At 38.6% G+C, this 27,980-nt stretch overlaps 1 protein-coding gene across 1 annotated transcript in view; it reads right to left on the bottom strand.

The window, feature by feature from the left end:
* ARHGAP20 (Rho GTPase activating protein 20) overlaps positions 1 to 27,980 on the bottom strand; it is a 170,236-nt gene that overhangs the window by 15,505 nt on the left and 126,751 nt on the right. The window contains exons 6-11 of the mRNA XM_007936564.2: positions 27,565 to 27,649; positions 25,043 to 25,120; positions 22,336 to 22,402; positions 19,053 to 19,241; positions 8,117 to 8,295; positions 6,343 to 6,504 (exon numbers count right to left, since the gene is read on the bottom strand). Of these exons, the coding sequence (XP_007934755.1) occupies positions 6,343 to 6,504; positions 8,117 to 8,295; positions 19,053 to 19,241; positions 22,336 to 22,402; positions 25,043 to 25,120; positions 27,565 to 27,649 (760 nt within the window). The remainder of the gene's footprint in view (positions 1 to 6,342; positions 6,505 to 8,116; positions 8,296 to 19,052; positions 19,242 to 22,335; positions 22,403 to 25,042; positions 25,121 to 27,564; positions 27,650 to 27,980) is intronic.

Below are 27,980 nucleotides of genomic sequence, written 5' to 3'. Positions count from 1 at the left end.
ACACAGAGTCACTGTACACAAAAGAATTGGTTGACATTCAACCATTTCAGTAGGTAATATACGATCGAGAACTGACGGTACTGAAGAAAAAAGTCCAGGCTGCATTGAAGGCATTGGTAAAAAACAAGATTTCAGGAATTGAAGGAATATCTATTGGGATATTTGAACAAATAGATGCAATGCTAGAAGTACTCACTCATCTATGCCAGGAAATTTGGAAGACAGCTACCTTCCCAACTAACTGGAAGAGATCCATATTTGTGCCCATTTCAAAGAAAGATGATCCAACAGAATGCAGGAATTATTGAACAATATCATTAATATCACACATAAGTAAAATTTTGCTGAAGATAATTCAATAACAGTTGCAGATGTATATTGACAGGAAACTGCCAGAAATTCAAGTTAGATTCAGAAGAGGGCATAAAATGAATGGTATCATTGCTAATGTCAGATGGATCTTGGCTAAAAGCAAAGAACACCAGAAGATGTTTATTTGTCTTTTGTCGACTATTCAAAGTCATTTGACTGTGGATCATAACAAATTATGGATAACACTGCAAAGATCGGAATTCCAGAGCACGTAATTGTGCTCATGAGGAAAGTGCACATAAACAAAGGGACAGTCATTGGAACAGAAGAAGACAATACTGCATGGTTTAAAACAAGGAAAGGTGTGTGCATCAGGGTTATTATATCCCTTCACCATACTTATTCAATCTGTATGCTGAGCAAATAATCTGAGAAGATGTACTATATGAATAAGAATGTGGCATCGGGATTGGAGGAAGATTGACTAACAACCTGCAATATGCATATTACACAGCCTTGCTTGCTAAAAGCAAAGAGGCCTTGAAGCACTTCCTGTGGAAGATCAAAGACTAAAGGTGTATGTATTATACCTCAACATAAGAAAATAAAAATCCAAAAATCCTCACAACTGGACCAATAAGCAGTATCATGATAAAGAGAGAAAATATTAATGTTGTCAAAGATTTTACTACTTGGAATCACAATCAACATCCACGGAAACTATTGTTGTTGTTATGTGCCATCAAGTCGGACCCAACTCATAGCGACCCCTCCTTGGGTTGCCAAGGCAGTATCACTACGGAAGTAGATTGCCCAACCTTCCTTCTGAGGAGTGGCTGGTGGGTTTGAACCTCCAGCCTTCTGGTTAGCAGTCAAGTGCCTTAGGCACTATGCTACCAGAGCTCCTTCAAGAAATCAAACAATGTATTGCATTGGGCCAATCTACACAAAAGACCTCTTTAAAGTGTAAAGAGCAAAGATGTCACCTTGAAGACTGAGGTGCAGCTGACACAAACATAGTATTTTGAATTGCTTCATATGCATGCTAAAGCTGGACAATGAATAAGGAAGACTGAAGAAGAATTGATGCATTTGAGTTTTGGTTTTGGTGAAGAATATGGACTAGATCATGGACTGCCAGAAGAATAAACAAATCCGTCTTGGAAGAAATACAGCCAGAATGGTCCTTAGAAGCAAGAATGGCAACACTTTGGCTTATGTACTTTGGACATGTTTTCAGGAAGGGCCAGTCCCCAGAGAACATACTGTTTGGAAAAGTAGAGGGTCAATGCAAAAGGGGAAGACGCTCAATGAGGTGAATTGACACAGTGGCTGCAATAATAGGCTTAAGCACAGCAAGGATTGTGATGATAGCCTAGGACTGGACAGTGGTTTTTTTTGTTGGACACAGGGTCACTATGAGTTGGAACCAACTCAGTGGAACCTAACAACAACAACAACAATGGTAGTGTATTTTGAAACAACAGCACTAGGGAACCAAGACACAAACTTACCAGTGGTGAGCTTACTATAACTTACTTTACAGAGTTGAAATATTGATGAATGAGTCTTAATATCATACAATCAGTCTGTGAATATTTTTTGAAGCTCTAGTTCTTTTGTGCTAGATGAAGGGAAGGTGATCATATCATCCTGCCAATTTACAAGGTATACTGCTTCCACTAGTTTGACTTAAATAGTTAACATTTCTTCTAGTAATAGCTAGTTTAAGGAAACACACCTGGGTATCTGTGAGGTTCACAATCTGGTGTTAACTCACTCAATCATTCTATATATATATTTACTCATATATGCTAGGGAAGGAGCAGTGAAAAAAACAATGACCCTGTTATCCAGTGGTACTGGTGTACAATTACAACCAGAGGTCTTAAGGTGTCTCCCTATGTTCCCCATTGAAGGGTTCTTCTGTATTTGGAGAGAGAAATTATTCCAGGCTCTGGAAGCATGGGCAGCACCCCTGTGCCTCATGGATACTAAACAATATGTTCACAGTACAAGCTTGTCCTTTCTGGCCTTCAAGAACCTTATTCTGTGGAGACCACTAGCAGGACTGAGTGTGGTGAAACTAGATTATGATATAAGCAGGGTATGACCAGGAGTGTTTATTGTTTAACCTCTGTTTATAAAAAGCTTAACAATAAATTCAATTTGGTTCTAATTCTACATTCATTTCAAATCTAGGGCAATTCTGTGTGTTGCTTTTGGCATGGTATTAACAAGGCCAAGGTTTCAAATCCTAAATTCTCCAAGATTGTTAATTTCATATCTAATTACTGAGCCATGGTTGTCTACTCACTTGCAAGTTCTGGCCTACAACATGGAGACAGGCAAAAGTTGGCAATTGGGCAACTTTAACTCTTGCTGAAAAACCAAATCAGCAAATTTTTGTTTGCCTTACAAAAGTTAACACACAACTTGCTACTTTTATGCTGTGTTTATATTACTAATACGGAAACTGATAACTTATTGTTACAGTTAGCGCTGATAATGTGTCTATCTCCCTACTTGCTTATCAACAGTCCATGGCAAGGACATACCCTAATCTTCATCTTCTTCTTTGTAGACATCAATGCCAAGCATGGTTCCTGCCATAGTGAGGTGTATCCTAAGTCATTGCTGAACTTTTGCTATTTACCATGTGGCCAGGTAAAAATGAGGGGCAAGAGAAGCCCAACTGCAACTGAGATTCTAAGCTACCGGGGGTAGGGGGTGGGGCGGCAGAAAACCCTCTATATAGTCAAGTCACTCTACTATCATATATATATATTTTATATACATATATATGTAACACACACACACACACACACACATATATAAATACATTTTTACCATTTATTTTTTAAAGAGTGGTTAACAGTAAGAAGATGAATTGATTCAAATGCTTTCTCCTATTTCATATTCCAGTAGAAATGTACCTGAATGCTTGTGATTCAGATGTATCATCACAAAAGTTACCTCTCTTTTGGGGTAAATCTATTGAATTTTCATAATCTCAAACTAACTTTAGCTGCTGCACCCACTTTAAAATTCAGATTTAGAAGAGGCAAAATTTGTTATTTCAAAATGAGGTAGTGACAATAGCTCTCTTTTTGAATCTCAGTGGAAAACATACTTATGATCTGTCTTGAAGAAAAACATCATTAAATCTTAAACCTACACTTGAAAGATAATGACTCGTAACATCTCAATGAACTCTCCCACAGCTGCAATAACAAGTTACGAAATACAACTGCCATCACAACTAAGAAAGGAAGGGAGAGTTGGTTCAGAATTACAATCACCAACTCACAGTACTCAAATGGAAATCTCCTCCCCTCCAACACAGAGCCAGGTCGTTAGCAGAACTCTCAAATTCATCTGAGATGTGATTCCTGCAGGATTAAATATGAACTCTTCCTCAAGGATTTGATGGATCAAAGTTATAGACTCTGAAACAATTTTCTTCCAATTGCAATTTGAAGAGTTAAGCTTACATTTAAGCAAATCCACAAGTGAAAAATTAAAGGAAACCTTAAGTACAGCTTTCAAAATCATCTTAAAAACAAGAATCAAAGCAAAACAAAAGCTCAAAAACTCAAAAAAGCTCAAAAAGTATCTGTTTCTATAACCACATGAAAGTAATGGGAGTAAAATCACAGAAATACTAAGACAAAGCCTCAATTGCTCAGAACCCATCTAACCAGTCTCCTCAATCATTTGGGTCTTTTTTGTACTTTATTTATTTTGAGACAAGTAATATTTCTGCAATTTGAAAGATGATGTAACTCTTTTAAAACCATGTTTTTTTTTAATAGCCTCAGCAATTTGGCACAAGATTTTAATGAATGAGATGCTGTAAAGGAGAGTATGTTGTTGTTGTTGTTATGTGCCATCGAGTTGGACCCGACTCATAGCGACCCCTCCTTGGGTTTCTGAGGCAGTATCACTACGGAAGTAGATTGCCCAACCTTCCTTCCGAGGAGTGGCTGGTGGGTTTGAACCGCCAGCCTTCTGGTTAGCAGTCAAGTGCCTTAGGCACTACGCTACCAGAGCTCCCAAAGGAGAACATAGTAGGGAACATTTTCTAAAACATAGGCCTTTACTTCTTAAATTAAAGATGGGGAATAAAAAAAAAAACCTATCAGATTAAAAAAAAAAGAAAGAAAGAAAAATTCATGTGCGTACGTATCTCCAGTATATACATCTGGGTACACCAATATGTCTTTATTGTATTCCAAGACTAGAGAGTAATCACAAATCCACCACAAAAGAGATTACATGATGCTAGCTCAAGGTTTCCAGTTCTTTTGAGTGATGTTTTATTGCAAAAGTCTATTGTAGCAGTTAAGAACAGACATGGCCCACTTACTGAGAAACATCTGATTGTTCATAAACTCATGATGTAAGATGGTGTGAGTTCCTGGGCACTTTAGCTGTAGTTAAGGGTATGCAAGAGTCTTCATGTGTCTCTGGAGACTGTGTTCCATTTTCCTGTATTAATTTAGTCCTTAAGCTCCAGGCCCTGGGATGCAGGCTGGGCACTTTCTCTACCCTTGGCACTAGTGCACTGCCAACCTTGCTGGGAGACTGGAGTCTGAAGCAGGTCTGCAGAAGCTTTTTGGGGGGTCAAAAGCTCTGCTTTACTACACAACTATAAGACCAGAAGAACTGGATGATGTCCAGCTACCACTGTCAACCACTCAGAGGGGAATCTATGTAGGAGATGCTGGACAGAGAGGGAGAACAATGTGGAACAAAGGACAAAATCATTTGGGAAAAAAAAAGGGGGGGGGCAAACAAGTTTGCTGATCTGATAGAGCCTGGTGAAACCATTGAGACTATGGCCCCTAGCTGCCCTTCAGCTCTGGAATTGAACCCACACCTGTGGCTTCCAGCCAAACAAAAGACAGATGTACAAGTTGAACCTTTACCTGAGGTAGATACACTTCTTGGAAAGAACAATCATGGGAGAAAGAAGAGCTGTTTATGCCCAGGGAGACAGCTCAGGGGGCAGGAGTGCATGGAGGGATGGACACAGGGAAGGGGTAACTGTCAGGAGGAAGTGGGAGGGGAGCTGTTGCACTGGGGTAAACTGTAGTCAATGTCATGAGACAAAGGGTATATGAACTGCTGTATGGAAAGTGAGTTTGCTCTGTAAACTCACACCCAAATCACAATAATAATAATAATAATAATAAAAAGGCTCTGCTTTAAGCTCGTTTTGACTCTAGGTTTCCCAAAAACTGTGAGGCATTTCCAAGAATGCAGGGAGGATAACATTTTAGAAGAGCTCTGTAACTCTATAACTATATATGTGACTTTATTAATCTTGTGTTCTTATCCCTTCTCTCCCCCCATTGCTACTCAAGAATGCCAAATGTGGTAAAGGTAAAAGAAGTCCCAGATGTTGAAGGCATTCCCATTCCACTTTTAAAGAAAAGGCATTAAGGGACAGGAGAAGGAATATATGTAGACATGATTATGTAAATGAACAGAATTTTCAGAGTTCTCAGTGAGCAATTTTTTTGGTGTTGTTTCAGTTTTAAGGCTAATTGTTTAGTATGGGAAATTTCTATAGCTATTTTTAAAGTTTAATGAAAGTTTATTTTTGAAATTTTTTCCTTTGTTAGGAAGAAGATATTAAGGAAGTCTTCAAAAGCAGGATGTATGTTTTGGTAAACATGATGTATGTGTTTAGATTATTTTTTTAAATTTACTTGTATTTTTGCATGGGTGGAGCATGTATAGGATGAAAAATTCTAAAATTTTTTTAAAAAAGCATACCTGAGATGCCATATTATTGGTGGTGGCTTTTATACTCCAACGTTGACTTTGTGCAGTGTTTTTACACTTTTTCATATTCTAAATTTACCATGGTTTGCTGATGGGAATAATGTTCAAAATTAAAGAAACCAGCTGTTTTGCTCCAGAGCTACATTGTGAGGTGGATGAAGGGAGAACTTTTCCTACCTTTAAGACAGATGCTAGAACTTTCCTCACCTTTAAGACAGATGCTAGAACTTTCCTCACCTTTAAGACAGATGCTATCACAAAAATAGATTCACAGTCTAGGTGTACTTCGACTCCAGAATTCAGTTTCTCTTTTAGCTCCCTGCAGGACTTCACATTGGCCGACTGTCTGAAGATGCCTTTAGTGAGGGGCCCTTTTTGATTAAGAAAGAAAAGCATATCCTATGGGGAAAGCAAAGAAAAACAAAACAAAACAAAATGGCACTTCATACATGTAAGCAAGGGAACGCAAACTTACCCGCTTCTGGCTGCCAGAGGTGAAGGTACACTAGGGTGAAAGCACTGAAGACTTGGAGCTGGTGTGCTGCTGAAAAGGAGTTCTGGTGTCGCAGTGCTTAAGCCATATGACTGCTAACCACAAGGCTGGAGGTTCAAACCCACCAGTCACTCCTCAGAAGGAAGGTTGGGCAATCTACTTCCGTACAGATACCGCCTCGGAAACCAAAGGAGGGGTCACTATGAGTTGGATCCCACTCGACGGCAGTGAGTTTTTTTTTTTTTTTTTTTGGTGCTGCTGAAAAGACTAAATGACTTTCTTTTCCCTGGTTTTCTAAATTTCTTTTCTCCAATTTATTCTTGCTATAATCAACAACTAAAACAGTTTACTACCTTAAACTCTTGCTTTAAAAAGATTTTCCTTTGTTCAGTGAAGCAACAGCCATTTTAGAATCAAATTTCTCAGATTGCTTCAAGGTCCCTGCTAACTTGTCTCTCTCCTTTCTCACTACTCTTTTGTCATTATTCTCCACTATGGACTCTCTTCCCCTATATGGACATATTCTTGCCGTACTCATTCTCTACTTGCTTGTCCCTCTCTTTATTCTTCATACTTTATTCCTACTTCTGTATTTACTTTCTTCTTCTTCTTCTTCTTTTTTTTTTTTAAAGTAGGCCCTAATGTCATGTCCTCCAGGAAGCTTTCTCCAGTGATAGTCCGTTCTGATCTATTTTTCATTTTGTTTGCTTTCTATATCTCTGTCCCTTTCTTGCAGTATAGGAAGAGCAATCTGTGGGATTTGAAATGTCGTTATGCCACGTATTCATTGTGTGACCTTGGTAACGTTCTGAGGCTTTATTTGTCAAGTACGGATGATGATAATAACAACTACCCCCTCAATATGTTGTAAAGGATAAGCAATAAAAGGGTCTAGACTAGTATCTGGTGCTTAGAGATGCACCACCTACCATAAAATGCCATATATTTAGTATAGTGCTTGGAGGCTACTGGATACTCAGTGTCGCTTAACACCATTTAATATGTCAGTTGGAGACAATACAAAATAAGTGGTTTTCATCTGATATACTCTATATAAACATTCTCTATATGGCAGTGGATGTGTCTTCATGTGTAAGCATTTAAAAGACAAATAAAACAGGTAAGATTTTTTAAAAATGTAAGATCGAGTAGTTTCTATTGCTAAAGTAATTAAAGGAGACTTTCAGAATAGTATGGAGCTCAAGAAAGGATTTGAGAGAAATGGAGGGATAATGTGGGTTCTCTACAGAGACAATTCTAATTTATCTGAGCAGGCTTATGCGCCTCTTTCCTGACACCTGCAGACTAGACTAGATTATCTTTTCCTATCATGTCAGCCTTATGGTTCTGCAATAGCTAAATCGGATTTTATTCTTTGAAATAATAATTAAATAAAGGTTCTCAGCCAGAGTCAAGAAGTGTCTGTCATTTTTCCATTTGGGGATAGGTTTACCTCCCAGAGCTCCATCTTTCTAAACTTCTGTTGCCATTAGTGTTACAAACCAAAATAAGACTTACCAAAACAGGTTTGGGCAGATTGTCATTCTCACAGATATTTGGCAGAGAAACACCAAAAAGCTGGCCTGGCATAGGAGATGTTGGTGATATGGGCAAGTTGTCCAGATGAGTGCTAGAACCCCTCCAAAAAGCCCAGTTTATGATAGATCTCCTCCTTTTAAATGTCTTCTGACCTGAATCTGAGGAAGAAGTGAGATTATCAGAACTAGTTAAAGACATTTAATCTTATTTCTACCATTTTCATTTTACAGTAAATGTTACCTGGGCTCAAAGAGAAAAATGCATATAGTTGTCCTTTATTACTGATAATTCAACCTATTAAGTATGATAATTCAATACTTCATTGCAGTATTTCACAAATTAAGGAAGAATAAGCAAAAGAAGAATAAAATGTTTGGGTTCTTCTCTCACTCATTTCTGGGGCAGCACTTGTCTGTTGCTTGTGTTTTGGCCCTGAATTTTCAAAAGTGATGGAAAAGCTCTCTACTGAACTATAACAACTTAAAGAACAAGATGTTTCTTACAAATACAAAGGTTTTTATATACACGCACACACATATACATACATATATATATAATTTTTTTAATTGTGATTTGGGTGAAAGGTTACAGAGTAAATTCACTTTCCATACAGCAGCTCACATACACTTTGTCTCATGACATTGACTACAATTTCCCACAATGCAACAGCTCCCCTCTCACTTCCTCCCCACAGCTATCTCTTCCCTGTGTCTCTATTTTAAAGATGAGACAAGGCAAACAAAAACGTTGTGCTTACACAGATTTTTTTTTTTTTAATTAGATAATAATTAAATAGGAAATAAAGGAAAGAGGGAGAGGAGAATGAAGATGATAAGGAGGACAATGAGGAGGAGGAGGACATGGGAGAGGAAAACAAAGAAGAGAGAAAAAAATGAAGTCTCATAAAGATGTCTTCTAGAAACAAAGAATGCTTTATTACTTGATGTCTTTCTCTACTGCTAAGAACAGAGAGAGGAAGCCTCATGCCCTATATTTATTTATTCCTCTCCTTCCAACTACAAAGACTTCCATGTATCTTTTCAGTTCTGGACTTTAAAAACCATGGTTAAGAGACAGATATAAACATGAGTAAAACTATGTCCTTGCCAAAGTGAAGTTTATAATCTAGTGGGGCACAAAACTGGTGGGAGAAAGCCAGTATGTAAATAAATAAAACATGGTAAGGGAAGAACAAAGTTTCAAAGGCATTGAGAGGTAAGATTCATTTTATCTACCTGAGGGGACAGAAGGAGTAATCTTGGAGGTCTTTGCATCTGATGTGGATTTTGAACAAGATTTCAAAAGAATTATCTAAGCATAATGCCTGGCAGCTAGGAAGCACTCAATGAATACTTTTTGAGCCATAACTGAATTGAGGAGGGAATGAGGTGGGAAATTGGGACTCCCTGGGTGGTACGAACAATTGACAGAAAGGCTGGAGGTTTGAGTCTACCCAGTGGTCCCTTGGAAGAAAAGCCTAGCAATCTACTTTGGAAAAATCACTGTTCTGGTTCCTAGTGCTGCTCTGACAACAATATACCATGAATGGGATGGCCTTAACAAACAGGAGTTTATTCTTACAATTCGGAGGCTTTAAGTCCAAGTTCAAAGTGCCAGGCTCTAAGGGGCTGAGTAAAATCCCCCTCAACCTTGGGGCCAGCTCTGCCTCCTGCTCCTGGCCCACTGGAACTAGAGGCTTTTCTTCATTCAGACAGCTGCTGGCTGCTAAGGCTGAGAAACCCCAAGGTTGACAAGCAAAAAGGCACAGTCCCGATGTTACCACACGGCAGGCCATTGGCTTAAGTCCATTGTAAGTACCAAGGTCGGCAGAGCATGGTAGGCTACTGAGCAACGACATGGCTTCATGCAGGGTCCAAGCATGCCATAGGCTAGAGACCAGTCTCAAAGCTTCTCCTTATATACAGGAAGCAGACCACATACCCAAAGGCAGCTACTTAGCTGCTCCCAGTAGATTCCACCATGGAGTTGATTACCAGTCTCATCATGGGGAATACTACATTCAGCTGCCCAGCCACTCAACCAGGCCTAGCCAAGTTGACACACAAACATAACCACCACAATCAGCCACTGAACACCTATGAGCAGTTGTACTATGACACACATGGGGTCACCATGAGTTGGAACTGACCTGATGGCCAACTAGTTTTAGATGGGAAAATACTGCATGAACTCAACAGGCAAAAGTAAGAAAGTCAACAGTGACCGGTGACTCTGTATCAGTACCAAAACATTTTTGGTGCTATCTTTTGACATGCAAGGTGATGGGTCTGCACAGGATTTGATACATGAAAAGACAGCTCTTATGAAAAGATAGCTCTTTAAAGTTCCACTTCTAAAAATGGCTAAGTAGTTCCTTTCAGACTTCCCCTTTCCAAAACACATATACAGGTAATTACACATTCTGGAAAAATATGAAAATGACAACAATAATAAAAATCTATCTGAAGGTACTAAAGACTGAACAAAAGAAGGCACAAATTGTAGGTAAAAATACGACACATAGAAGAGGGAAATGGCATGGCACTGGTACACTTCCCATTCTTGAAGCCTTCAGCTGAGGACAGGCCTCAGTCTGTGCCAGGTTAGGTTACTAAAATTTGGAGAAACTGGCACTTTCGCTGGGTTAAAGGGCAGAGGTAGAGGTAACCAAAGCAGCTAGAAAGTATGGGAGGAAATCCTAGAATGGAGAAAACTAGAGAGTAGGAGCCTCAAATATTATGTGTAAACTCTGCCCAAGTATCTGGCTGCAGAAGCATGCAGGCATAGGGCAGATTGCAAATACTTTGTAGTTAAAGATAACTGAATGGATATTTGAAGAGCCGTAAGTCCCAGGTGGCACCCACAGATAGTGTAACTTCATTTTGTCCAGTGAGGCTGAAGGGAAATAATCCTTAAACAGGTTTTGTGGACTTGTTTCTTGTGATACCCAGCTCAGCTATCCATAGATGACATTTAGCCACCCAACGTTGCCCAACAATAGCGTGTTGAAGGAGTTTTTCAAGAACAGTATGGTCAGCAGTCTCAAACACTAATTTCAAACTAGTCTTTTAATATTGTTTGGCTCTAACGCACCTTTGCATTTTGTTTCCTCTGAATAATCAACTTAAATCCAATAATAAAGAAGCCAAGTTGTGGGAAGATAAATAAATACGGTAAGTAACATTTTACCACTTCTCTTTACAAGCAAGTACATCGTCAATGCATACACACTTAGGCTCTGGAGTCAGAAGTCTGGTTAGACTCTTGTCTTAGTCACATAATGGCAAGTTACTTTTAACTTTTTTCAATCTGTTTCCTCAACTTTAAAATGTAAATGATATCACCTACCCCTCAAAGGCTCAATAAAAGTATTAAGCAAGCTAATGTATGAAAAGTACTACACCGTGCAGGGCATAGGCACAACAATCTTGATAAATTCCCCCATCCACAATGTCTAAAGGTGCCAGGACACCAATCTCCTGCTTACAAAGAGGATCCTTTCCCTAAGCCCACTCCCCATCTGGTTTAACAGCCTTCAGAAGGTATACAGTCATGAAGGATACCAGTACTCTGCTTAACTGAAACACTTTTTTCCTGCCATGACATTCTGAACCTCCACCACATTCAAAAACAGAAAAGGAAACTGTGGTTAAGTTTATGTGTCACCTTGGCTGGGCCTGGTTGAGTGGGTGGGCAGCTGGTGGTAGTTATTCCCCGTGATGAGAATGGCAATCAATTCCATGGTGGAACCTACCACAAGCAACTGAGTAGCTGCTTTAGGGATGTTGTCTGCTTCCCGCATATAAGAAACAGCTTTGGGAATGGTCTCTAGCTTATGGTACACTTGAACCCTACATGTGGCTGTGTCTTTGTTCAGCAGCCTGCCATGCTCTGCTGACCTTGGGACTTTCAATGGACTTGAATTAACGGCCTGCTGTGTGGTAACATCGGGACTGTACCTTTTTATTTGTTGATCTTGGGCTTGTCAGCTTCAGCAGCCAGTAGCTGCCTGAGTGAAGAGATGCCTCTAGCTTCAGTGGGGCAGGAGCAAGAGGCAGAGCTGAAGCCCAAGGTTGAAGGGCTTTCACCCAGCCCCTAGAGCCTGGCACTTTGAACTTGGACTTCTAACCTCCTGAACTGTAAGAGAATAAACTCCTGTTTGTTCAAGCCATCCCATTTGTGGTATATTCTTGTCAGAGAGGCACTAGCTATCCAGAACAGAAACCAAGCTCATTCTTAAATCCAGGAGGGGGTTCCTGTATGTCTAGCAATGTCAATCTGTGCAAACGTTTAATATGTACATCAAGACTTTATGTACATGGTGAGTAGCTGTATGCACTCAGGTTTCTAACACTATCAGATTTATTTGATTGTTTAGCTTTCACACACTTTGTAAGAATGCTTTATCATAAAGTTATATACCCAGGTTTCCTTTGAGTGTAGACAGAGGATAAAGTAGGAATTGAGTCCTGTACTTTATCATAAATACTTTCAGACTTAGCTGTGCCTTTTGTTAGGCTCAGCATTCAATTTGAAAGTTCATATTCCCTCTGGGACTGAGAAAAAAATTCATTCAAGTTTACTTTCTTGCAGAGCTTTTAATGCATAACTTAAACTTCCTAAATGTCAAAGGCTGATGAAAAAACACACTATTGCCATAAGAAAATATAAGGATGATGTAAACATAAAACAACTAAATTCTAGCTTTAATTAATTAATTAATTAATTAATTATTTTTAATCTAGCTTTCCTAAACAACCTTGGCAAGATTCAGGCTAATGTTTCTTTATGCTTAAACTTCTTGTTGTTGTTGTTATGTGCCGTCGAGTCGGCCCCGACTCATAGCAACCCCTCCTTCGGTTTCCGAGGCAGTATCACTACGGAAGTAGGATTGCCCAACCTTCCTTCCGAGGAGTGGCTGGTGGGTTTGAACCGTTTGAACCACCAGCCTTCTGGTTAGCAGTCAAATGCTTTAGCCACTATGCTACCGGAGCTTCTATGCTTAAACTAGGGAACTGTATATTAAAAAGTACAGTTTCTAAAATTTATATATATAGAATAACAATCACAAGACCTAAAACTTTAACTGGAAATTCTATTCTGGCCTTACAATTCCCCAAATTAAGAATTGTTTTCCCTCCCCAGGGTAGGAAATGCATATAGAATACTGCAATGATAGGGCAAACAGGCAGAACAAAGATGGGTCCCATATTTTACCATTTACCATCAAAGTTCAGTCCAGTTTTAGGCTAGTTCTGAGGTTGAAGTACAAGAGGAAGGTGCATTAGCTGTGGAAAGAGAACTGGGAGTTGAGTTCAGTTCAGGCTAGAACCCAATGGGTGCTTCAGACTCCACCCACAACCAATCCCATATCAAATCCAGGACTCTTCTGCCTCACTAAAATTTTCCTATACTGGGTATGAATAAGTCATTCAATCTTTCACTTAACTTCTGCTCTTTTCTACACCTGAGATTCAGCTCTGGAGATAGAAGAAGGATGAGATCCCAGGCCTTGAGAAGCTCATAAATATTCTAATGAAAAAGGTAGATAGGTAAACAAAGAATCAGAATGTATTTTTTTCTGTATTACACTAAACAACAACAACAAAATTCACTGCCATCGAGCTGATTACGATTCATAGTGACCTCCTTAGGGTTTCCAAGGTGATAAACCTTTACGGAAGCAGATCGTCCAGTCTTCCTTCCACAGAGTAGCTGGTGGGTTTGAACTGCCAGCTTTCTGGTTAGTAGTCAAATGCCTTATGCAGTAAGCCACCAGAGCTCCTTTTACACCAAAGAAAACAAAAACAAAAAACCTCACTGCTGTCAAGTTGACTCATAGCGACCCCACCTTGGGCTTCCGAGGCAGTATTTCTACAGAAGTAGATTGCCCAATCTTCCTTTCGAGGAGTGGCTGATGCTTTGAACTGCCAGCCTTTACACTACAGATTTGTAATATGTTCTGGAGGTAGAGAAGGGGCAACTATTTGTCTGAAGGATCAAAGAACAATTTCTTAGCCATGACAGAAAGAATAAAGTGCTTCAAGTTAAGCAGAATAGTAGTATTTATTTGAGGTGGATTTTGAGATCAGATCTCTGAATATCTCTGGTGGTGTAGTGCATAAGGTATGTGACTGCTTACCGGAAGGCTGATGGTTCAAACCCACCAGCCACTCCTTGGAAGAAAGACTGGGCAATCTACTTCCATAGAGATAACATCACAGAAACCCTAGGAGGAGTCCCTATAAGTTAACTGACTCTTCGGCAGTGAGATTGGTTTTTATTTTGGTAGCCTGAATCTCTAATTAGCACAGAGCTTCTCACTGGGACCAATCACCCCAAGGATGAGTTACAATGACCTAAGCCTCAAGGTGACTTCTGGTATCATACAGAAGGTCAGTGGCTTAACAGTGGTAAAGTTTTATTGTGATTTTTTTGAGTTCAGGCTGAAATTAAAATTTTTATAAACAAGAAGAACCCCTTTCAACCACTATTACTGAACACTGAATGGCTCTGGACATTAGTTTTGTTTTTTTTTTTTTTTCAATTGTGATTTCGGTGAAAGTTCATAGAGGAAATTCACTTTCCATATAATAGTTCATACACATTTTGTTTCATGACATTGATTGCAATCCTCATAATGTAACAGCTCTTTTCCCTTTTCCCTGTGTCCTTCTTTCCTATGCATTCCTGCCCTCTAAGCTATCTTTCTGTGCAAATAATGCCCATTGATCCCTCATGATTGATTTTTCTAAGGAGTGAACCTACGTGGTGTAAATGTTCACCTTATATATACCTATCTACTATTTGGCTGAAAGCCACTGGAGTGAGTTCAATTCCAGGCCTGAAGGGTGACTAGGGCCCATAGTCTCAGGGGTGTCACTAGTCTCTATTAGACTAGTAAGTCTGGTCTTTTGGATATTAGTTTTTGCTGCCAACTGATAATATTTCTAATAAACTCAACCTAAAGATACTTATTTATAAGACTTTACTATGTTGTTGTTATGTGCCATCGAGTCGAACCCGACTCACAGTGACCCCTCCTTGGGTTTCCAAGGCGGTATCACTACAGAGGTAGACTGCCCAACCTTCCTTCCGAGGAGTGGCTGGTGGGTTTGAACAACCAGCTTTCTGGTTAGCAGTCAAGTGTCTTAGGCACTATGCTACCAGAGCTCCCAGACTTTACTATGTTGTTATTGTTATGTGCCGTCGAGTTGGACCCGACTCACAGCGACCCCTCCTCGGGTTTCCGAGGCAGTATCACTATGGAAGTAAGTTGCCCCATCTTCCTTCTGAGGAGTGGCTGGTGGGTTTGAACCGCCAGCCTTCTGGTTAGCAGTCAAGTGCCTTAGGCACTAGGCTACCAGAGCTCCTGACTTTACTATAGTTAAGTCATTTTGACAACAAGTAATGTTTAATCATAAATAACGTGAGAAGCTAGCTGCTTTCTACACTTCCTGTTTTCAAAAGTTAAAATAAGAAGCAAGATCTCCATTCTCACACAAAGTTGCAGCAGATATCTTTTCTGAGCTCAAACTACAGTTTCAGCAGTGTTTTATCGACCTCATGCAAATGCAAAGAAGATCCTATATTTCAAAAGCCATTTAACATTTAACTGTGCCATTGAGGAGCTTCCACCTAACTTTCAATTGGAAGTGATTAATTGGCAATGAAATGGCATGCTAAAAGGCAAATATCAAGAGAAAAAACTCTGAAAGGAATCTATAAAAGGCTTCCAGAGGAGAATATGTTCAATTAAAATTATGCTTATAGAATGCTACTAGTATCTGACAGTTATCTATCTGTGTGAAGAAGGAACCCTGGTGGTCTTGTGGTTAAGTGCTTGACTGCTAACCAAAAGGCCTGCTGTTTTAACCCACCAGCCATTCTATGGGAGAAAGATGAGGCAGTCTGCTTCCGTAAAGGTTACAGTGTTGGAAACCCTAGGAGCAGTTCTACTATGTTCTATGGGGTCACCAGGAGTCAGCATTGACTTGACAGCAGTGGGTTTGCTTTTTTATCTGTGTGAAAAGACATTTTCAAAGATGAAATATAAAAAAATCTCATTATAGATCAGAATATTTATAATCAATGTTGAGGACAGGGAACACCAACTTCAAACCTCAATTAAGCAAAATATTACACCAAAAAAAAAAAAAAAATCAATTCTTATCATTAGGGGATCTGTATTACTTGAAATTTTACTCTATTATTATTTTTGAATTTCATCAATAAAAAACATTGGTGGAATTTTTTTTTTTTTTCTCTCTTGTTATATAAGCATCTACATAATACCTTTGGATTTTTTCTCTTGGTCTGAAAGTTTTAGTATCTGGCCCTTTCTAGGAAAAATTTGCCAAGCCCTGATCTAAATCAGTGATCTTAAGAGAAGACTTAACAAAACAAAAATAAACTACAAACTGTTTCACAGGTGATTCTGATGCTCAGCTAGGCTTTCTCACCATTGGTCTACAGTTACTCCACCTCTGATCCCATTTAACATGGATCATCTATAGCCAGAACCACTATATTATCCTAAGTTTCAGTAGGGAGAAACTAAGCAGAAGATGCCTGTAAGTTAATTGAACAAGTCATTGGTAAATCTGTGTAAAATCCTTAGGATTCCTGACCTTTGATTATTGGTCAAATTAATTAACATTGACAAGGGACCAAGAGAAATGTTTTGAAAAAAAAAAAAAAAAAAAAAGAGATTAAGGTAGAAGAGTAGGAGAATATTATTCTCCTCAGCCTAATTATAAAGGCACTGCTTCCTTGTATCTTTCTTGTATGAGCAGTAACAACAGACCTATTCACTCATACATTCAATCAACAAATATTTATTGAGTACTTATCTAAATATGCCAGGCACTGTTCCAGGTGCTAGGAACAGTGCACAAAAGAATCAAAATTCCTACTTTCCTGAAGCTCATGTCTTCTTGTTGTTGTTGTTATATGCCATCAAGTTGGACCTGACTCATAGCGACCCCTCCTTGAGTTTCCGAGGCAGTATCACTACGGAAGTAGATTGCCTTATCTTCCTTTTAGTGGACTGATGAAAACTATTGGCATCTTTGTAATGACCTTTCAAAATGGCCCAAGACGTGAGTAAACAGCTTTGGAGTCCAAAAGCTCAATTTGTCATTATTGGAGAGAAGATGACTGGTGTATATGCAGGTAAGTTTCTACAGCTGGTGCTGGCAAGATAAGGGTATCTCTGACTAATGACATCAACAAACTATAAAGTTTGAGTCAATGTCCTCAACAGAAAGTGACTGAGTTGGGTGTGCACATGTGAAGGGATGAGAATGAAAAAGTTGACTCGGAGAGGGAAAACAACTTAGAGAAACAAAGTGAGACTGCCCAGCCAATATGGACCACTTGAGGTTGGTTATTATGAGTTTATAGTAATACCAACCTGCCCTGCTGCTGTATGATTTCCTCTAGTAATGCTCAGAGTTCATTCCAGAGATGAGATTTTACTAGGTGTCTGGGAAGGATGGAAAGAGGGTCAAAGAAGCTGAGGTTATCTGCAAGAGAGGGACTATCATGATAACCATGGAATCTAAATTGGATAAGAAAGGAAGACAGATAGGTGGGGACTAATGGATAAAGTTCAGTAGGTTGGAGGGAGACAGAACATGTTTGGCTTCTAGGGAGGAAAGATATAATGAGCAAAGACTGGCTGAAGAGGAAAGCAGGCAGATAACAGATGCTTTTGTACAATAAAATGTCAAAATCTTGAATCAGTGAGGTACAGAGGGAAAAAGTTTTCTGCTGTTGTTGCAGTTGTTTCAGAAATTAGTATAAAATTAAACGCATTAGAGGAGGCTCTATTTAAAAGAACTTTGGTGTGTATTAACACTTAAAGCAAGAAAAAATTGTATGAGTGTAGATGCCGATTTGGTTTATCTCTCTAAGTTTGGATAGCTATGTACACATTTTTCTTAAAATTTAGAGTTATTCTGCAATGAGATTAAAAACATATGAGCTACTTTTTCATGAATGCTATATCAACTGGGTCGCACACATATGAAGCAGTTTAGGCTGTGAAGATGATGCCAATAATCTTTCCAGCACCTGTCATATTATGTGACAGGGAGATAGCCTCAGTGATCTCTTAAGATCCACACCACCCCTTTACATTTATGACTACTGGGGTTTGCTCACTTACAAAAGGCAAAGTGTTTGTTAATTGGACCTCCCAGTTGGTTCAACTGACAAAAGGCAACAGTAGAAATTCAGCATCTATATTCCATTTACACTTTTTGGCATCCATTTTCTTCTGTTTCTCATAGAATCTTTGAGACTGAGGGTTTAATGCTCAAACCTGGGTTAGGTCCGTTGATGGCCTTCCTATGCTGAGCATCACTTTTTATCATCCCAGAGTCTTTATTACGGAATGGGTAAGAAGCATGACATTCCCAAGGAATTCAGATTAGATTAGTAGGCCATGGAGAGGCTTCTGTGGAAAGCATTTTCATCTTCACATACTTATCAGTACCAAGATCCAGGTAGGGCACCATGGTGTCCTGACACCCATCATTGACAGCCTTCTTTTTATAACATGACCATTTAGGGGGGCACACAATGGAGCATATCACAGTACAAAGGAAGCATTGAAGCACCTGCAGCATTGATGGTGCCTTTGACTCTGCATTGGGCTTAAAGGAGAAAGAATAGTGAAGAAAGAAGGCCAGACTGTTCTGCCACTAGCTGCTGATTACAAGTCAGTCACACCCACTGCTGATTTATAAAGCCATCTCCTTCTAAAACTCCATCTTTCCTTTCAAAACAGTTAGCAAATTCAAAACAAAAAGTACCTCATCTGGCTAGAAGCGCGGGTCTTTGCCTTTGTTTGTTTTCAGGAATGAGAACTTTTGCTGAAAGAAGGCTCTGTGAAGGAGAAGCAACTCACCACTCAGGTGCTGGGCAGCAGCCAGGTGGCTGGGCTTCAGGATGAACTGGCACTGCATCTCTCGGGGCAGCTGTTCCATGAGGAAGGGCTCTTGGAGGTTGCCAGGAGTAGCGGAGTCCTTTGATCCCTGCGTGAGGAGCACTGTGTCTCGAAGATGGCTCATTTTAATTCCATAGGGATATTCATGACCTACAAAGAGAAAAATCTATGTGGCTACTTCAGGCTGACGGGTGTGATCAGACCTACCTTACAGTGAGCATGCAGGCCACACACTGGAATGCACTGCAGTCTGTGTCTGGGAGTTGTGTGACATAAAGAGTCCTTGTGCTGAATGACTGATCACCATGTACATGCTTATAGCTGGAGACCACTGCATAAGGCAGGTGGCTGGCCCTACTGAAGTCATTTCAAGGGAAAAAGAAAAAGGAAGGGAAAGAAATTCTTTTTTAAAAAATATCTTGTTTGGAATGTATAGATCAGTTTTTGAGTTGCGTAATGTTGACTTTTTCTTGTTTGCATCTAATTATGTAGCTGGGAGGTATACATTTAAATATATATATATATATTCATATGTATATTTTAATATCTATTTAAAGATATTCTAGTTTCTCCTTTAACTAGATCTGTAAGTCTCCATCAAATCTTTGAACTCTCTCGGCCTCAAATCCATGATTTAAAATATTTACCTTACCCATCATACAGGGCAGGAGCTCTGGTGGTGTAATGGTTAAAGCATTTGGCTGCTAACCAAAACATCAGTAGTACAAACTTACCAGATAGTCAGAGGGACAAAGATGAGGCAGTCTGCTTCTGTAAAGATTTATAGCCTTGGAAACCCTATAGGGCAGTCCTCCCCTGTCCTAAAGGATTGCTATGAGTTGGAATTGACTTGACAGCAGTAGGTTTGGTGTTGGTTTATCAGACAGGATCATAAAGATCAAATAAATAAACATTAGTGGTTAATATTACTTAAATAATAGGGACAAAGAACTCTTATTACTATTAGTAACACAAGATGTCTATCTGAAAAAGATATTTCATTATTTTTTTTATTAGTTATATAATAAAAGCTACTCAAGAGCATTGGGATCAGTTTGTTTGATTTTATTCTTCCCTCCCACTGCTGCCTCTGAGGTTGGTATTCATAGGCAACAATCAGAAAGAAGACTGATTGTTGTTGTTGTTATGTGCCGTTGAGTTGGACCTGACTCAGAACGACCCCTCCTTGGTTTCTGAGGCAGTATCACTATGGAAGTAGACTGCCCAACCTTCCTTCCAAGGAGTGGCTGGTGGGTTTGAACCTCCAGCCTTCTGATTAGCAGCCAAGTGCCTTAGGCACCATGCTACCAGAACTCCCCACAGGAATGACACAAAAAGGTATTTGCCAACTGGGAAAACAAAATCCTGGACATTGACTGCCACATTATATTTTTGCTTTCTTGGGCTCTAAGTCTTAATATATCCCATAAAGACCACTGTGGTATAGATCTAAGTTTTTAAGTATAAAGAATAAGTTCCCTTTCTTTTGATTTACCATTGAATGTAAGTCAGTGAATGCTTACTCTTCCTTTTTACTCGGCCTAGGCACACAATGTTGAAGTTCTGTTAATATCAAGTACTACATCAACCTCCAGATACAGCACCCCACCTCTGCCCGAAAATAAAGGCTTCTACGACAGCAATAAAGTAAAATAAATCTGTCAGAATAACCAGCAGCTAATTGACAACTGAGGACTGCAAGGCACATTAAAATGTACAATGAAGAACTGCTGCCAAATAACAACCATGTGACCCCATGGTTATTTAGTGAGGGGGAGGGTGGTTAATTAAAGCTATTTTAAGTATAAATGTTACCATCTATATAGTTGTGATTCAATTAGTATATTTGTTTTAAACAATTTAAACAATTAGCCAATTGTTTTAAAGCATGTATTTAACCTTTAATCACAACTTTAATTATTGATTATTAACTTTTAAAAAATGACAATATTGAAAAAAAAAAAAAACTCAACTGTTGAATTTTGTCCTCAGCTATGGATGTGCTCACTTGCTATATTTAAGGCTGAAGATATACATTTTGTAGAAAAGTTTGGTGTTCAGATGACTTAGATCACTCAGAACATACTGAAATACACAGTGGTGACCTCACATGTAACTCAAAGGGTTACAAGAGATAATGTATATGATGCTTTGCACAATGTCTGGCAGATAGTAAAACCAGAACAAAACCAAACCTACTGCCACTGAGTCGATTCCAACTCATAGTGACCCTAGTGGCAGACAATAAGCACTTTAAAATTGTTAAATCACCACCACCACCCCATCATCTCAAGATCTGCTAAGACATTGTCTCTAACTGTAATTACTCTGTTTCTGTTAACCATAGTCAATGAATTTACCAACCCAGAAGGATTTTTTAGCTAAGTAATTCTAATAGCTACATTCAGGGGAGGAAGGTGTAACCTATTCACCAACAACTCCTTAAGAACATATGCTAGAAAATATGGCTAGAGAAAAAGCAAAGTTAGTTAGTTAGTAAAGTAGTAGTTAAATGGCAGGAGTTCTGGTAGTGTAGTGCCTAAGGCACCTGACTGCTAACCAGAAGGCTGGTGGTTCAAACCCACCAGCCACTCCTCAGAAGGAAGGTTGGGCAATCTACTTCCGTAGTTATACTGCCTCGGAAACTCAAGGAGGGGTCACTAAGAGTCAGGTCCGACTCGACGGCACATAATAACAACAAAAACAGTTAGATAGCAAGTTGGTCAGTGACTAATTTTAGGAATTCAAATTGCTTTATTTCATTTTTGTTTTATGCTGCCTAGGAAAGTGTGGATACAGGACAGGTGTTAAATAAACATTCATTGACAGATTAAAAGGCATGATGGAATTATAATAGATGGTCTTCCATAGAGACAATATAGTAGGTAGGAAAGGTACCAAGAAATTCAAGAACAGAATATGAAATATAAAGGTATGGTAAATAAATACCATATTGCTTTCATATAGAGAAAAAGAAAATAATGTTTGGAAAGAAAGATCTGTCTGTAAAGTGAAAAAGCAAAGAGGAAAACTTATTCTCATCCATACCATTAGCTACTTGAGTGAAGAGGTGTTATTTATCTCACACATAAATGTTTGATAGATATTTATTAAATGAATGAAAGAATATTTTATGAGATTTAACTTGTATTTAAGCTTAGGACTATATGATTAATTCTCTAAGATACTTAGAATTATAATTAAAATACAATCAATTCTATCTTAAGTTTTCCCAGAAACTTACCAATAAGTGGGTATGGTGCCTCTTCTTTGCCAGAATTGACCCATAATTGGTAATCTCTCTCAGAACCCTTGGAGATAAAGAATGAAAAGTTATCATAAATTTTTCATATTCAGTACTTGAATGATAGAACATTTTTGGGGGGGCATGTCACTTTTCACAAAGAAAAAAATGGGGACAATATAAATGCTATTCAGGTTTCCAGCGATGCTTATGGTTTTCGAAGATGGCAGTGCTGATTCCTGTAACTTTCCCTGTTCCCAGCAGAGTACTCGGGAATCCTGCTTTTTCCCTTAGCGATGGCTAAAGAGCCATAAACTACAACAGAATCAGACCTTCACTATATGAGTAACCCACAGAATATGAAATCACATCTATGATCTTTCACGAAGGAAGACTAAATTTCCTGGTTTTCTAAAAGACTAATCTCTTCCTTGAAGTCCTGACTTTGACTATGGCTCCAGATTTTCAGAGCATGTTGGCTATAACCTCGAACATGCCCCTGAAAAGACAATCTTCTCTCCCAGAAAGCTATAAACACTGCTATGTTTATGACTGAAGAAAGCAGAAGGCTAATCATTAGCTGAGCTGCTTCTGAGCGGAAGAATGACCAAAAGGCTTTGAGGAGACAGGAAGAGAAGATAGGTAGCTGGCACAGTCTAGAATGGCTGTAGTTATGGGGAAGTCTAGTCTTGGGGACAGAGAAAAGAAGAATTCTGCCTAGAGAACAGATCCAGTCATAGTAAATAATGAAACTGCTCACCAGCAGAAATATAAACCAGCAACATTAAAAATCCCACTTGAAACAAAGGCAGTCCTTGGATTATGAACACATTATTTTCCTAAGTGTCTTTTAGTCAAATTGGTACATAAGTTGGAACAGTTAGGTATAATCTGTATCTAGTTAGGTACAATCTGATGTATCTAACACATCAGTTAGTCAAATGTTTGTCTTAGTATATAAAACCAAAAACCCCACTGCCTTTGAGTTGATATCAACTGCTAGGGACTCTACAGGACAGAGTAGAACTGCCCCATAGGGTCTCCAAGGCTGTAAATCTTTACAGAAGCAGACTGCCTCATTTTTCTCCTGCAGAGAGGGTGGTTGGTTGAACCACTGACCTTCTGGTTAGAAGCTGAATGCTTTAACCACTGTACCACCAGTGCTCCTTGTCTTAGTATATAGTGTACCCTTCTATACATAAAAAATATTAATGCTTCCAGAAACACTAAAACATCTTTACCATAATACTATAGTAATAATATTTTGATGTGTGTTGCAAAGTACTGCCCATTTGTTATTATGAACCACTGTATGTTGCCAGTAGCACAGGCAGTAATGACTCCATGGCCCTCCACTCATTGAGCGGGTAGTGGGCTCATGCTCAGTCTTGTACCCTTCTCTGGCAGAGGTGGGAGGGACAGCCTTCTTCTCACGCCAGAACTCTCCCTCCCTACTGTTCTGAGAGCCTGACATCTAGATGCAGCCAGGCTCTAGCTGCACAGTATGGGGCCAAGGATGTGGCTGAGGTGAGGCTGGGCTAGGGCTGGGGCTGGGGCTGGGGCTGGCCAGGGCCAGCCAGGATCCAGGGTTGCTGTCTAAGTGCTGATAACACTAAAGTGGTGCCCAGCCATGCATGGAGAGAAGCCAGGTCTGCACCTGCAGCCTCCCACTTGGGTCCTGGGCCTTGTCAGCCCTAGACAGGGCTTGCGCCAGCTCTGGGTGCCCACCTTGTGCACCCATGCACTGCCATAATCTTTTAGGCTTAGGTGCCTCAGGGTCAGGTCCGAGTGGGTGCAGGGAATGCCCACTGGCTCTTCTCATACACAGTCTTTGGGTTTGTGCTCAAGGAACAACATACACAGGTTGGCTTGTAACTGTGGGTCTGTACAAAAGTCAGATATTCATAACCTGGGGAATGCCTATAATACTAAACTATACAAACTACATTGACTTAAAGAATCTCCTAGGAAAGGATAAAACAAAAATATGTTGTGAATGAAGCTAGAATAGAGTCAAGCTTGTTGGCAATATGTCCTATGCTTGCCTTTAACTTCTGATTAAGAATCATGGTACCGCCTATATAATGGAGGGTCCCAGCTACAGAGAATATTATACATGGACAGGTACCACCATCAACCACTCAGTTTGTTACTTCCTTCCCATCCCATCCCTTGCCTAAAAGTTTATTGTAAATAAGAAAAGCAATCTAAAAAAAAATAATAAAAAATATAAAAAAACTTTTCTTTTTGTGTAGTGTCTAAAAATACTGTAGATGTAGCACCTTAGAAGAGATATAACCAAATAGCCTCAATTCCCAATTAAACTGAAGGGAACTTTTTTTTAGTCTGAGATGATTATCACTGAACACTCTATCTAAAGAAAAAGCATAAGTAAAATAAATCACATCACTAATTAATCTCCATTTCCACCCTTAAAACTACTCACTGTTTTCTAAGACATAATACTATAGGTTAGAAATCAATACAGATGTATTGCTTCTGTATTGATATTTACCCAGGGCATATATATTTAATCATATTTTAAATATATTAAGTTTCACTGATAAAGAAATCAGATTTAAGGGTTTACTATAGCACTGTATCTCTAACAATCAGTTGTCTGATGATGGAAGAAATAATATTTACATAAATCTAAAGTATCAAAGCTTCTTGTTAATAATTAAGACCATCTAGCACAGTAACTTACAGTTATCCCCAGCATTGGAAGAGACATGTTGATAACTTCATTTGCTGTATCTGAATTCATTACTGTTATAGTTTTAGACTGTAGAAAAGACAGAAATGAGAAATACAGCTATAAGAGAAGAATTTTTAAAACAAGTGAACAATTATTGTCAAATGAATGTCCAAAGGCAAAATCCTGATTTCAAGGACTGACAGAGTAAAGCTCATGACTAAAGTAGAATACAAACCTTTGATTTAATTTACTTTCATTCTCTTCTATAATATGCCTTTCAATAAAATGTTTATTTCTCTTAAAGTAAAAAATAGGTGGCTCACAAAATATAAGAACTTAAGCAAGCAAGACAAAATATATTTCAGAAGAGACTATGGCTCAAAAACATCAGCGTAGCTGGCTCTGCTTATCATTTCTGTAACTGTATCACCTAAATGTAGTGGGTAATAAAAAAGAGAGGAAGAGATAAATCATACTCTTTATCTAGTATGAGGTTTTATTTCTTTGCTTGGTATTAAAAAAAAAAAGTTCAGGTAAAATCAGAATAAGAACTGCTTATAAAGAGATTTAAAGTTTAGAATTTAAAAAGCTCACTATTCACTGAGGATTTTCTATGTGTAAAGTACTGTAGCTACTAACATTTTGTCATTGAACTCTTTAGAAATCTTAAATAAAATGAGTTGAGTCTAGGAAACAGGACTGAAAATTTTAGGGAGCTTAATTTTATTTCCAATTCTGCCACTGAATATCTATACTAGCTCTGTACTAAGCTACATTGAGTAATTGTTACTGAAAAATAGAAAGACCATTTGCAACAAATTAGAAAAAGGGTTAACAAGATTCTGAGATGTACACAGAGCTTATTAAATTCTAAAAGACGTTATTTAAGTATAAGATAATTTTATGCTATTAAAAAAGAATTATTCAATATATATATGATATTAATCAGCTATTAGGGCTGTGTCCCTTATAGACAGGGCTTGTTGTGTTCTGCTGAGTCGATTCTGACTCATAGTAACCCTGTGGGACAAAGCAGGACTGTTTCATAGGGTTTCCAAGGCTGTAACCTTTATGGAAGCAGATTGCCACATCTTTCTCCCTCACAGTGGCTGGTGGATTCGAACTGTTGACCTTACAGTTAGCAGCCAGATACTTCCCCACTGTGCCACCAGAGCTCCTTAGACAGGGCTTAAATGGCACTAATAAGTAGCATAAATAGAAATAAAATTATATAACAATAAAGTTAAGTGAAAATCTTACAATTCATTGTTCCATTGCAGTATTTTCTGCTAGTAGCCCTTGGAGGGTCAGGTGGTTAAATGCTGGACAGGTAATGGAAAGGGTGGACATTCAGAGTGTCTCCAAGAATTGCTGGTTAATTGAGTTTTCATTTTTTTTAAAAAAAGTGTTTAAAATGTACTGATTCCAAATTGTTCACAGTGTTGCTATTAAAAACAGGCTTCGTAACCTGACCAAATCTCTTGTCTTCTCTTCCAAAATGAGAGTGGAAAACTAATCCTTTCTCACTGAAAATAAAAGTGCTAAAAAAGACTTGAGATTTTCCATGAAAAATCTGAATGTAACCAACTGCCATAATAACTGAATCAAAGCAGGCAGATACACTGTTTTTTTTTTTTTTTTTTTTTTTTTTTTGGCTACAGGAGATATCTGTAGTCTCAGAGCATTTCCCTCTAACAAAGACATCTGGCACTTGGGAGCAGGTCAGATCATTTGCATAACTTTTGCTTTTGGCCAAAACATAACTGTTTTGCACTACATATTTTTCCACACACAAATAAAACTGTTCTATGTGATGTGGAGCTGCTGTGAAGTACGACAATCCAGCAAAGTGTCATAAAAAAAATATTCAGAAGTTTCCATCTTGCTCACTGTTGATAACATTTTGGCCCCTGCATGGCAATTTCAGTCATCAAATTACTCATAATAACTGGGGCTAAAGACTTAATTTTTGTTTGACCAATATAATAAACACTGCGAGGTAGAAACATGATGATCTCTTAAAGTGTCATCTCTTCCAGCTTATTCATTTATTAACCTGAGGGATTCAATCCTAAAAACATCAAAGAATGAAGAACTTCTTAAAATCACTCTCTCCTTCAGAAGTGACAAGTTGGAAAAAACTACTTAATACTAATAGGAAATGCCTCTTTGTGGAAACAGCTTTACTACAAGCCTCTGCAGCTACCACTGAAAGGATCTAGAGAAACACTGATGCCAGAGGGAGAGAAGAGACATTTGATCAGCAATATTCTTTCCAAGTTTAAATGTTAAATACTGTAGTTAATATAAATTTCTTTGGCTTCATTTTCTCTAGAGTAACTTTTCATATATTCAAAGATAAGCATACACCCAGGAACGCATTCACTCACAATGGTATTTCTAAAAGCCCACCTTCCAAAGCACATACATAGTCTATCTTCCACAGCATATACACTGTCCCTCTTTTTATCCATGGTGTTCTGCCTTATGCAGGGACTTGGAATTTAATTTTCTGGCTTAGAAACACTTACATAGGCACAATTCCCAATGTCCTTGGCGAAGATTTTGAGGGGAATGCTCTTCGGGTAGTCCTTCTCTTTCTCTAGATTGATGTATCTAATCAAATGCAACAACAACCCAAAACAACACTGAGTCAGATGAATTTGGCTAATGGCTTATTTTAAAATCAATTTATTTTGCTAATATTTTCAATATACTTATATGCTTTTTTTTTGTAAAGAAAGACTCAGCAAAGTCTGATTACATTATGGGTTGAAAGAGAATTAAAGAAAATCTCAGGAGGGTACAAATAAGTATGGAAAATTCTTGTTAAGTGAAGTTTTGAGAAGTACAATCAGGTTAAGGCAACTCTGGGGTAATGTTTTATTCTCAAAGTTTCCCTGTCTTCTCTGGCTAGGCCCAGCATCTTATTGATAAATACAGGAGC

Source organism: Orycteropus afer, unplaced genomic scaffold (assembly GCF_000298275.1).
Source record: "Orycteropus afer afer isolate SDZICR_OR568_19922 unplaced genomic scaffold, OryAfe1.0 scaffold00036, whole genome shotgun sequence".
In the NCBI taxonomy this organism is placed as follows: Eukaryota; Metazoa; Chordata; class Mammalia; order Tubulidentata; family Orycteropodidae; genus Orycteropus; species Orycteropus afer.
This window is presented reverse-complemented; position numbering and strand designations above follow the sequence as displayed.